Source organism: Mauremys reevesii, linkage group 3, assembly GCF_016161935.1.
Source record: "Mauremys reevesii isolate NIE-2019 linkage group 3, ASM1616193v1, whole genome shotgun sequence".
NCBI classification, from domain to species: domain Eukaryota; kingdom Metazoa; phylum Chordata; order Testudines; family Geoemydidae; genus Mauremys; species Mauremys reevesii.
This window is the reverse complement of record NC_052625.1, coordinates 74,149,505-74,162,532: the sequence shown is the minus strand read 5'-3', so window position 1 is coordinate 74,162,532 and position 13,028 is coordinate 74,149,505. Positions and strand designations below refer to the sequence as shown.

General features: G+C 45.0%; 1 protein-coding gene across 5 annotated transcripts in view; it reads right to left on the bottom strand.

Annotated features, from left to right (window-relative positions):
- Positions 1-13,028, bottom strand: part of RGS7 (regulator of G protein signaling 7) — a 478,754-nt gene that overhangs the window by 435,334 nt on the left and 30,392 nt on the right. For all 5 annotated transcript variants that reach the window (XM_039529565.1, XM_039529559.1, XM_039529560.1 and 2 more), the window contains exon 7: positions 4,932-5,058. In XM_039529565.1, coding sequence (XP_039385499.1) covers positions 4,932-5,009 — 78 coding nt within the window. In that variant the 5' untranslated portion in view covers positions 5,010-5,058. The remainder of the gene's footprint in view (positions 1-4,931; positions 5,059-13,028) is intronic.

Sequence of the window (13,028 nt, the reverse complement as noted above, 5' to 3'; positions counted from 1 at the left end):
TGTGCAGTATACTTTCTGCGTATATGAACGTGGAACACTGGAAGAAATCTAGATTGTGTCATTTTTATACTATTATGTTTTCGTCATCTTCCTTTTCTGGACAACCCAATCAGCTTTCTCCACTTCCTTATCTTGGTAACTAACCAGAAACTAACTATAGGTGAGAGATGAGCTTGTTTACTGTAATCTTTGTGGTTCTGTTTGGGCTTGGCATCTCTGAAAATTAACACTGGATCTATAAATCCCCTGACCTTTGAAAAAGGTCAGATCCAGACCTCAGAATTCAGACTCTCTCTATGATGAGCCAAACTTCAATAATGAATCCAAATATGCCTGAACTTCATAAAAATGCAGATTCAGATCAGATCTATGATCCAAACATTGTGACTCAGGACCATCTCAAATCATACAAATTCTTCAAATTTTCTGGTCCTTTTGTGACTTGGCTAGGCCAGGATTTAGGGAGACCTGGGCCAGGGGTGGCTCTAGGTATTTTGCCGCCTCAAGCACAGCAGGCAGGCCGTCTTCAGCGGCTTGCCTGCGGGAGGTCCCCGGTCCAGCGGATTAGGCGGCACACCTGCGGGAGGTCCGCCAAAGCCGTGGGACCAGCGGACCCTCCGCAGGCATGCCGCTGAAGGCAACCTGCCTGCTGCCCTCGCGGCGACTGGCAGAGCACCCCCCATGGCTTGCCACCCCAAGCACATGCTTGGCGTGCTGGTGCCTGGATTCGCCCCTGACCTGGGCTATGACTCTAGGCAGTCCAGACTGTATTTAATAAGACTGGAGCTAGAGAGACAGTGAGAACTACAAGGTTATGTTTGTGCTCAGCATTCTCAATAAAGAATTTGCTTTGTATTCACTACAGTCAAGGCCTGTCTCTTGCCTATCACAAGAGATATTACATGTTTCCTCTTTTTCTCATGGGCACAGATATGAGATTGCCATCCCACACAATCATGCTGCATAAATATTGTATTGGGACAAACAGTTAAACCCAATCACATTTAAGCCATGGCATTCAAAATGTAAGGACATTTTCAATTCTAAATATTCAATCATCCATGAGACAACCACCCCAAAAGTACATAACTTTTTCAAGTAACTTCTAATTAATTTTCTGTCTAATTGTTTTTTTTTAAAAAGTACTTCATGAATTTGGCAGGTCTGTACTCTAGTTACTCAGCACAGTTCATTCATCCCTAATACAATGACAAAATGCAACAAAAAAAACCTTACCAGTTATTGCAGCCTCTTCTTAGAAAATGGAGGAGCATTATGTTCTGAAATTGATTACTAAATTCCTGTGGTGTAGCAGCCACTATTAAACCATCAAGACTTCAAGGGCAGCTGGTAATATCTGAAGTCAAATGTCTTATGCTTTAACAACCTCTTAACATACTCTAAACCCAGAAGTCTTCTATATTTGTTGATGGTAGTATCAAATTTGCATCCTGTCATAAACATCTATGTACTTTTAAAATACATATGTCACCAGATCCAGGGCCGCCCAGAGGATTCCAGGGGCCCGGGGTCTTCGGTGGCGGGGAGCCCTTCCGTTCCGGGACCCGCTGCCAAAGTGCCCCGAAGACCCGCGGCGGGGACCCCCCGCCGCTGAATTACTGCCGAAGCGGGACCTGCCGCCGAAGTGCAGCCCAGTCTTCGGCGGTAATTCGGCAGCGGTGGGGGGGTCCCCGCCGCGGGTCTTCGGGGCACTTCGGCAGCGGGTCCCGGAACGGAAGGGCCCCCCGCTGCCGAATTAGCGCCGAAGACCGGGCTGCACATCGGCGGCAGGTCCTGCTTCGGCGGTAATTCGCCAGTGGGGGGGTCCTTCTGCCCCGGAGCGGAAGGACCCCCCCGCTGGCGAAGACCAGGAGTGAAGAAGCTCCTGCGCCCTCTTGCCCCGCCCCCCTGGGCGGCCCTGACCCGATTCCCCCCCCCAGTCCCTGCCCCCTGACCGCTCCCCCAACCTCTGCCCCCTCCCTGTCCCCAGGACTCCCTGCCCCTTAGCCAACCCCCCTGGCCCCAGCCTCTTACCCCCGGCTCCCTCCTCGCCCGGAGTCTCAGCGCCTCGCCCGACAGCTGCAGCGTGTGTCCGGCGGGGCCTGAGCCCCGCCCCGCTCAGAGCCGCGTGGGGAGGGGGCGGGGCTGGGAGCTCCACACCGAGCGGAGGCAGCTGAGCTCAGCCCGGAGCTCCCAGCCCCGCCCCCTCACCACGCGGCTCTGAGCGGGGCGGGGCTCAGGGGCCCCGGCGGAGACACGATGCGGCGCTGTCTGAGGACGCCGCTTAATGCGCTAAGGCTCCAGGAGAGGGGCGGAGGCGGGAGCCTCAGCTGTTCTCTTGGGGGCCCCTGCGACGCGCGGGGCCCGGGGCAAATTGCCCCATTTGCCCCCCCCCCCCCCCGGCGGCCCTGACCAGATCTTATTTTGCTTCCTGTTTCCTAGAACATTGCTTGGAAGTTTTCACCCAAGACTGTGCCACCTGTCAATACAATCTATAGTATGATAGGTCAAGAGGAGTAGTTAAAGGAATCAAAGAAAGCAGGCATAGACTCAGATTGTAAAGCCAGAAGGGACCATAATGATCATCCAGTCTGACATCCTCCACATTGCAGGCCACAGAACCTCACCCACCCATTCCTGTAATAGATCCATAACCTTTGGCTGAGTTACTGAAGTCCTCAAATCATGATTTAAAGACTTCAAGTTACAGAGAATTCACCATTTATAGTAGCTTAAACCTTCAAGTGACCTGTACCCCACACTACAGAGGAAGGTGAAAACCCCACAGGGTCTCTGCCAATCTGACCCAGGGGAAAATTCTCTCCTAACCACAAAAATAACATGACAGATTATACTGCATAAGATTAAGATATGTGAAAAGTGTCCTACTATACAACTCTGTTTTTAAAAATGCCATAGAAAAACTAGGTAAATAAACACAGTAGTTGTACTTTCCTATACATGTTACATATGTCTGGAAGTTACACTTCAGCAATGAGATAGACATTTTTTAAAAAGAAAAGAAAATAATCAGTTTAGTGGGTTAACAAAAAAAAAAAAGATGTATCTGAGTACAGCTCCTTTAGAACAACTGTGAAACCCAAGAAGTCCTTTTAATATCTCCTATGCAATAGTTCTACAATCCATTATACAGCTGAAATATTACAATGAAACTTATTCTTCAGTATATATATATATATATATATATATATATATATATATATATATATATATATATATATATATATATATAAAATGAAATACTATGTTTTTGAGGGAACTGAATCAAATGAAGTAGGTGCAATACTTTTTTAGGAAATATAATATGATAACCATTCTGTCCATGTTTGTTTACTATATAAATATACATAAGTGCATAGACACAATTTTTGTACACAATTGTAAAGTTAATGGACAGCTGGTCCAATCACATTATGCACATGCAAAGTTTCCCAAAGTTTTGTGCATCAAATTCCTAAAATTATATTTAGTCACATAAATAAAAGTAGCCTGATTTTTAGAGGTGCTGGCATTCCCAAATCCCAGTGAAGTCAGCAGTATCTTTCAAAATGAGAAGGCATGAACTATACATCAATTTGCGACTAACAAAATATTTATAATCTCTGGAAAGAACAGTCTATTACCACAATATCTGATGACATCAATTACTCTCACTATTGAAGAAGCACTGACATTAATCTAATAATGTTTTTAATTTCAGTCAATGTGGAGGGGGGAGGGGGAGAGAGTCAACTCCTAAAAGACAAAAATAAGAGTTGATTTTTCTATTTTAAATATCCACAAACTAATTACAACTCCCTAAATTCTGGGAGTAAACAGGTAGTTAAAACATTCTACATCCAAGTTTGTGTGACAGATTCTCTTTCACCACTACCACAATTTAAGAATTTTCTCATTTAATTATAATTTAGTTGTATTTATTTAAAGAAGTCAAATTCAAAGGTAAAGACAATTTTATCTCCTTAGTTTAAACATAATCTGTTTCCACACTAACCTATCTCAAATTCCCCAAACAACCATTCTAATTGAAGTACAGTAACCAAATAAATCCCATTATTTAGGTCAATGTCTGGGAGTTTGTTTATTGATGTTGTTGTAAAAACATTTATCATGTTGGGAAATCTATTTGCAGAGAGAATCCTTGGAATATACATTTAAAAATGCTATTGATTGCAAAACAAAAAAAAATCTACACAATTATTTTCCTCATACCACATGTGCAATTAACACTTTAATTGCATTGTAAACAATTGACTAATTAACCAAAGATTTGTTATTTGAAAACTAACATATGAAGTATGTAATATTTTTACTCATTTTACAATCAAATCATTTTAAAAGGGAATAGTCTAACTCAATCGTAAAATGTTTTATCATCACATATCAGCTGTACCCAGCACGTGGAAAGAGCAGGTGAAATAAATTAATATTGCCGCACTGCCATCTGACACACAAAATGAACCGAACATGAATGAATGTTTAAAGCATGCATTATAGAATAAACGTTCTTGAACACTTTGCAAAGTTATCTATGCATATGTGTTTTAAAATTGAGAGAAATAGATTAGGTAATTTATTAAAATAAAAGACAACAGATAAACGGATTGGGATATTGAGCTAATATTTCACACGCTCATACTGTTGCTATTTAAGTAGTGTAAAGTATACATCATGTACTAAATATTCCAACAATATTCCAACAATAAAGCACGGATCTCTCTGATGCTCTGAAATCATGTTGTTGCACTCCTACGAATGGAACATCAGAGCAGCAGCTTGTATCAAGACAAGTGGAGGCAAAATGTTAAAATAGTTACATTTTCCTGGGGAGAGGGAGAGGAGAAACCAGGAGCGAAAGTTTCCTAATGCCATTTGCTCAACTGTTTCGGAGAAATTAAAAAGCCTCCTACCTTTCTGTATACCAGCATGTTTGGGGATTCATCAGCCACCCCGTTGCTGCTTTGCCCATAATTATTTCCTTGCGCCATGTCCCAATGCTACGATCCGCTGACAAATGTTGCGCTGAGCAATTTGCCACTGTGAAAGGTAAGAGTGATCAGTGAGATACAGCTACAGCAGGTCTCCTTCCCCCTACTGACGGTGATTAATAGAGCTGACTTTCTCCCAACACTTTACCATCATCCGTTTCTCCGTCCGATATTTACACTGGGGCAAAGCAGCTAATTCCCCGTTTACTGCCATTACCCCCTTGCGCCGGTAAATAATGAATGAGTGTAACGTACTAACCTAGTTCCGACTTTAATGAATTGCCACTTCACACCGCTGAGCACACTAGGGTAGGGGCATCTCCCTACAAAATGCTCCCCACTGAATACTGGACACCGCATCTTTCCGCTCGCCCTTTAAAGGGCTGTGTCCGCGTGTCAGGAACTGCCGATTAGCCGGCTGCCTTCCCAGCTCTTCCGCCCGCGGTTCGTCCTGCACCCCGCGCCCCTGCAGCCGCCCGGAGGCATCTCCCGCTGCGGCGCTTCCCCGGCCCGTGCGGCGCTCACCCACCTGCACAAAGAGCCGCGCCAGCTTTTCTGGGGGGGAGGGAGCCCCCCGGCACCACACGATGCCGGCTCCATCGCCTCCTCCCCCCCTCCACGGGCAGAGCCCCAGCCGGGCTCCGAGCCGCCCGCCCGACACCCCGCTGCGGGAGGGCGGGCGGGGGTAGGGTTCACCGCGACCCCCCGCCAGCCCCGCGGCACGTTGGGGCTGGTGCTGCCGGCGGCTCTGCCCTGCTTCGGAAGCCCGCGCCTGGGCTTTCAGCACCGCGGACAGCAGCCCCGGAAGCCCTCCGCCCCCTGCTCGCCGGCGGCACCTCACCCGCGCCGCTCCCGGGGAGGGTGAACTCCCCCCGCTCCCCGCCCTGCCTATTTACCTCCCCGGGCCAAGGTCACTGGCTGCACGGCGGCAGCGGCTCCTCTCCTCCGCCTCCTGCGGGCGCGCGCCGCGCGGTCCGTGTCAGCCGGCAGCGGAGGGAGGGATGCGAGGATCGGTCATCACACAAACAATGCGCACCCGGGCTGCTGCTGCCGCCGCCTGCTGCTGCTGCTGCTGCCGCCGCCTGCTGCTGCTGCTGCTGCCGCCGCCGCCGCCGCGGAGGCTGCGACTCCCCCCAAGCCTCGCACGAGCGGCCGCGGCTCCCCTCCCTGGAACGGAGCTGCCTCGTCACGTGAGGAAATGGAACGTCAAAGGTGCTGCTGCTGCTGCTGCTGCTGCTGCAGCGCCAGGCGGCTCACAAACCCGCCCGCTCTCTGGCGGCTGCTGCTGCTGCTGCTGCTGCTGCTCTCTCTGCCCCCACGGGAAGCAGCCAAGGAGCTGCAGCTGCCTGCAGGTTTGGCAGCAAGTTGTCAACGAGATTAGGCAACGCGGGAGGGCTGGCCAAGAATAGAATATGGGCTAATGGGATGGATGATGGGGGGGCAGCAGTGGGGGGAAAGTGTGTCACATCCTCTCTCTTCCTCCAGCATACAGCCCTGGCTGCTCACCTACTACGCCCAGCCTTGTACCTGTTTTTAAGGAGTGAGGCCAGCGTTTTAAAACTTAGGTCATAGAGGGGCACTTTCATGGTGAAAGGGCCTAATTTTCAGAAATGGTGGTGCTGCTACAGTTCTCATTGACTCCCCTGGAAACTAGGAATGATCAGCACCTCTGGAGGGGAATCATACTCCTTATTTAGAGAGCTGGATGTTAGGCATCCCAATTTGCTAAGCTAAAATTTTCAAACAGAAAATATTGGTAATAGCAGCAGGAGCAGTAAGCCATCTTTAGGGTGAAGAGATTTTCCTGTGACATGTTGCCCCTTGTGACATGTGCTTTGGGACAATCAGAGCAATTGGAGCTGGAAGAGACCCCTGTATGTAATTACAGACTCTCTCTCTCAGCAGTGGGAAGGAGGCGATCATGACTTTGTCCTTCCAGACAGTTCCTGACTGAGATGTTCTCCCCTGCCCAGCAACCAGTCAATGAGCAGCTGACCAGGAAATAAAGTTATTTGTTAAATGCTTACAACAGTGGTGGCACTTGCTGTGCAAAACACAAAATAAGACAGTCCCTGCCTCAAGTGCTTACAAGTGAAGTGATAGAGGAGGTCTGCTCTCCGCTGCTGTGGAAGAAGAAGAGCAGAGAGATCTCAAAGAAGCAGGGCCGGCTTTAGGAAGTGCAGGGCCCAATTCGAACAGTTTTGACGGGCCCTGGCAGGGATGACTTAAAAAACAAACAAAAAAAACCCCACATACACGTTAAAAAAAACATGTGGGGCTTGTACTCACTGAGTGGTGCTCCGAGACTTTGGTGGCACTTCGGCAGTGGGTCCTTCACTTGCTCCAGGTCTTCGGCGGCACTGAAGGACCTGCCACCGAAGACCCAGAGCAAGTGAAGGACCCGCCGCCAAAGTGCTGCTGAAGACCTAAAGCGCCACCAGGTGAGTAAAAATTAAAAAGGTGCCTCTAGCCAGGAAACGGATTCTCACTGGGCGTGGGGCCCTCTTAGGCGCGGGGCCTGATTCGGGGGAATTGGTGGAACAGGCCTAAAGCTGGCCCTGCAAAGAAGGAGTCCAGCTTGTGAAGCAGGAGACCAGCTGCCAGGCCTATTGTCCACCACATATACCAGCACCCTCCCATAACAGATCATGAATGGGAAAAGAACAAGTTAACAAATTACTTAGACAAGTTAGTTGTCTTCAAGTCAGCAGGGCCTGATGAAATACATCCTAGAAACTTAAGGCTGAAGAGATCTCAGTGACATTAGCGATTATCTCTGAGAACTTGTGGAAGACAGGAAAGATTCCAGAGGACTGGAAAGGGGCAAATATAGGACCCAACTATAAAAAAGGAATAAGAACAACCCAGGGAATAATAGATCAGTTAGCTCAACTTCTGTACACTGAAGGGTATTGGAGCAAATAAATAATGTGTAAGCACCTAGATGAAAATAACGTAATAAGAAACAGTCAGCATGGATTTGTCAAGAAAAAAAGCATGTCAAACCAACCAATGACAGGGTAACAAGCTTTGTGGATAGGGGAGCTTCTCATAAACAAACTAGAGAAATATAGTCTAGACAAACCTTCTATAAAGTGTGTACACAACTGGTTGTGAATCATTGATAACAACGGAATATGGTTTTGCAATCAAGCTGGAAGGGCATATCAAGTGGGATCCAGTTCTATTCAACATCTTCATAAATGATTTTGATAATGGCATAGAGTAAACTTATAAAGTCTGATGATACCCAGCTGGGAGGGTTTGCAAGTGCTTTGCTGGATAGGATTAGAATTCAAAATAATCTTAACAAAGTGAAGAAATGATCTGAAATTCAATAAGGACAAATGGAAAGTACTATACGTAGGAAGGAATAATCAATTGCACAAATACAAAATGGGAAATGACAGCCTAGGAAGCAGTCCTGCAGAAAAGGATCTGGGGGTTATAGTGGATCACAAACTAAATAGGAGTCCATAATTTAATAGCATTGCATAAAAAATACATTGTTTTGGGAGGTATTAGCTGGAGTGTTGTAAGCAAGATATGAGAAGTAATTCTCTCTCTATTCAGCACTGTTAAGGCCTCAATTGGAGTATTGTGTCCAGTTCTGGGCCCCACACTTCAGGAAAGATGTGGACAAATTGGAGAAAGTCCCCAGAGAAGAGCAACAAAAATGATTTAAAAGACTAGAAAACATGATCTACAAGGAAAGATTGAAAAAAATGGGTTTGTTTAGGCTGGAGAAAAGAAGACTGAGGGGGAATATAATAATAGTCTTCGAGCATATAAAGGGTTAAAAGAGGAAGGTGATACATTGTTCTCCTTAGCTCCCGAAGACAGGACAAGAAGTGATGGGCTTAAACTGCAGGAATGGAGATTTATTTTGGCCATTAGGAATAATTTCCTAACTGTAAGGGTAGCTAAGCACCTGTGGAATTCCTGACATTGGAGGTTTATAAGAACAGGTTAAACAAACACCTGTCAAGGAAGGTCTAGATAAAACTTAGTTCTGCCTTAGTGCAGGGGACTGGATTAGATGACCTATCGAGGTCCCTTCCAGTCATACATTTTTATGATTTCTATGAGTAGAGGAAGGTACAGGCAAGCGGAAGTCTGGTGGTATGATCTGCATTATGGGCGATGGAGATCAAATTGAGAGGTTCTGGGTACACAGAACTAAGATGGAGGCAAGGGGTGGAGTCAGCATAGTGCATTAGAGGAGAGAGCACCACATTAAGAACTTCTAAAGGGATAGAACCAGTTTTGGAAGGAAGAGTTGAATTGGGTGCTTCTGAGAGGGACCGAGTTAAGTTAGAGGAGGAAAGAGAGCCAAGTGAAGATGTTGGGTGACAGTGGCAGCTGAAGGGCTCTTTAGGAAAGTTGAGGGTGGTTTCAACAGGACAAAGGCAAGTCTGCAGATTCAGAGGCACATGGAGAGTGAGAACCATTAAAGTCCTCTGGGGTTGGCAGAGATGACTTGATGTCATCTCCCTGGAGAATAGTAGCTTCTTGCAATTTTTGGGGGGGGAGAGGGAGAGGCATCTAGGAGAGTCTTAGCAGGACAGAGTCAAGTTGGAGTTTCTGTGGGAACAGAGGCAAGCAGAAAGGGAAATGTGCAAGTTAGAGTAGGGTCTCTGGAACAGAGACTGGGGGAGAGGATGGAGATCTGATAGATAAGTGGGAATGTTCTGGAGGGAAAGCAGAAGTGAAAGGGGAAGTTGAGGTGACCAAAGTGAAAATGAAGGTCAACAGGGACAGAATTGAAAGGGGGAGATGTTGAGGGATAGAGGAGGGGAGGTTAATGTCAGCGAGATCGTGCTTCATGGTGGGGATAAGAAGCAGCAACAGAAAATGGAATTCTTATGGTGAGGAGCAGAAGGAGAGGGAGAACAACATGATGGGGCAGAAGGATAGAGAAAAGAGGCATAAGACAGCAGGATTTGAATGTGGGAAGAGTTTGGTGCTTGGAGATGGGAGGGAGAAGCACAAGAAAAGCAAAGAAGAAGAGCAAGAATAAGATTTTGGTGAGTGTTTGAAAGGGAAGGAAAGGAGAAAAGAGGAGGGGGAAAAAGAGTGAAAATACTGGGTGTGAAAGATGTGAAACTGAAGAGTGGGCAAAGGGGCTGAAGAAATTCTTGCATCCTGCTAAGAACTCAAATGGAGTGCACTAGATATGGGCCCCAAGCCATGGAATTTGGATCCAAATCTGACCGTACAAAAGTTCAGGTTTGTTCAGACTCAGTGATCCAGTCCAGTCATTAGAGAGAGAAATAAAGATCGTGAACCACATTTCCTAAAGTATGCATCTGGGGTTCCAAATTGAACCCCACCTCTTGAGTGGACAGAACTAAAGAGCTCAGATAACTCAGTGATAGGGTTTTATATTGCACCGACAGATACCATGGAAGAACATAGTTCTTAAGATGTATTAAGAACACAAATCACATAAGCTGCTGGGGAGCATCAAAAACAGCACAAACTCAAACACTTATTGTATCAGATTGCATTTTAACAGCTTTTTTGAGGGGGCTATAAATGGCAATGGCACAAAGTACCTTTCTAAATGCAGTTTTATCTTTTGTAAAACCTCGCAGGAAAATATTAAAGATTCACATATATTCCTTCCTTCCAATTACTTAGGTAACTGACAGAGAATGCATTTTACTAATAGTATGAATTAGAATTGCATGGAAGAGAAATATCAGTGGGTTTCCAATTTTGTTATATTATATTACTTTCTTATAGTAATGTCATCTTATTGATCTAAGTGAGGGAACCAACAAGAAGGAAGCCAATTTGTTCTGGAATCCTTACAGTATATATGAAGTAGTTTATATTTAGGCCTGGCAAAATTTATTTTTTATTGATAGATATTAATATTTATTTTTAAACATTTTTCTATTTTATCTATTTAAATTTTCACAATTGCAGGAAATTATGAGGGAATCAGATGGGGGTGTGTGTCATGCAATAATTTGATGATAGTAGATATTGAGATTCAAAAAGTTGAAAGTTTTATGACCATTAAAACACAAATTGTCAAATCAAATTGTCAAATTGACATATCAAAATATACAAAGTAAATATCAATAAATCAAACTAAGAAGTTCTCAAGCAGCATTTTTCTTACTTTGCCTATCTGTAAATATCAGGTATCATCATCAATGGATTTTTTTTCCTTCAGTTTGTGTATGTACAGTGAAATCAAGGTTTACCAACATTTACTGATAAAAATCTAATCCTCCCAAGCTTATCTACATTTTAAGATGTGTCTGATATATCAATTTCCTATTAACTATTCCAATTTCAAATTCTGGCAGAGTTGTACTTCTTTGGAATAGTGGAATACTCTGCTAAGGAGAGGACTAATTTATTCTACAACCCATCCAAATTTTCCATTGTTCTGACAGCCACATCATAGTAGCAAGCAAGACTGAAGGTGAAGTCTTCCCAATTGCAATATGTGATTTTATCCCCACAGCTCCTAAAACATTGGTTTTTATTTATTTTATATTGTTTTGACTCACAAGTCAAGCAAGGGATAATCCATGTTACATTAGTTCAGTGAGGAGTGTATATTGCATTTTCTTTTAAAGTGGAATTTTTCTTCCGTCTTAAAATTTTGCACTCCTCTTCTGGGAGCTTTGCATGTGTAAGAACTACAGGACCAGGCCACAAATGGACAATAGATAAGAAGCCCCCAGAAGTAGATCTGGCATTTAAAGTTTTGTTTCAGGCTCATTTTCTTCATTTCTTACCCTTCTTGCTTACTTTTTCCAAAATTTTCCTTGGAGAGGGCTGGGGCTGAGAGCCAAAAAGGCTTTTTGGCTCTCAGCCCCAGCCCTCTCCAAGGGCTGTCTTTTAACCCTTTCACAGGAGCAGGGTTACTGCCCCGCTACAAACTGACAATGGACTGGGCTACTTCTATGCTACTAGGTGAACTAAGCACAATTTAGATTATTTCCATTTGAATATATAATAGGTAAATTCATTCTAATACAAGGAGAAATATCTGCTTGGTAGTTTTAGACACTGCCGTATTTTTCCTATAGAAGTTTGGGTTGGAAGAGGACTTAAGTTGGGGGTTAGCTGGAGTGGGAAATATTTGAGTTAGTATTGATTGAAGGGTTAGTGTGCAGCAGAGCCCCAAGCTCTGAGAGCACAACTGTCCAAGCAAAAAAAACAACAACAAAAAACTTTGGGAGCGCAACAGCCCAGAATGCCGCCCCTGGAACTGTGCCGCCCCAAGCACGTGCTTCCTTTGCTAGTGCCTAGAGCCGGTCCTGGTGTGCAGGGACTCAAGGAGGAAACCTGAGGGCCCTGGGGCCCAGAAAGAATGGCCTGAAGACAGACAAATCGACAACCAGAGTTGCACTATGTTGAACATGGGACTTCGATACCCAGAAAGTGGGAGCAATGGTAGGTGACCTGACTGGAGGGCTAAGTCATCAGAAGAGGAAGGGGATGTCTAGAGGGGGCACTTGAGAAGTGGAAAGTGTGCTTAATCACACCCAGGCACTCTAGCTGTGGGGAGCCTGAAACAATGCACCAGTTAGATTCTGAGACTACGCTATAGCTCAGATTAACTGGCTGGCAAGAGAAATGAGGAATTTGTGAAATAGTATCTTGGCAGTAATTGTCATGAAATTATAAGAAAAAAAGGCTGGGGAGGGAATGTTAAAACAAAACAAAAACAAATCTAGATCCTCCAAGAAGTAGGGCACTGAAGGCTTTGAGATTCAAGACAAGTTTTAAGTCTTTTTCTGTTGTAGAGTTTACCTCCAGGTTAGTGGAATATCAAGGCAAGATATCTCACAAGAATGAGCCAGGGTTTTAGTAGTGGGGTCTGAGCATGAGAGCATTAGGTATGTTATAGAGAAAGCACAATGATTTGGTAAGAGTGTGCATATAGTTGGAGACAGAGAAAGAGACAGAGGAAAGCAAACTGAGGTTGTGAACTTGAGTATCATGGAAGATAACACAGTTGTCAATGGTGAGGAAAATGGCAGGATTTTG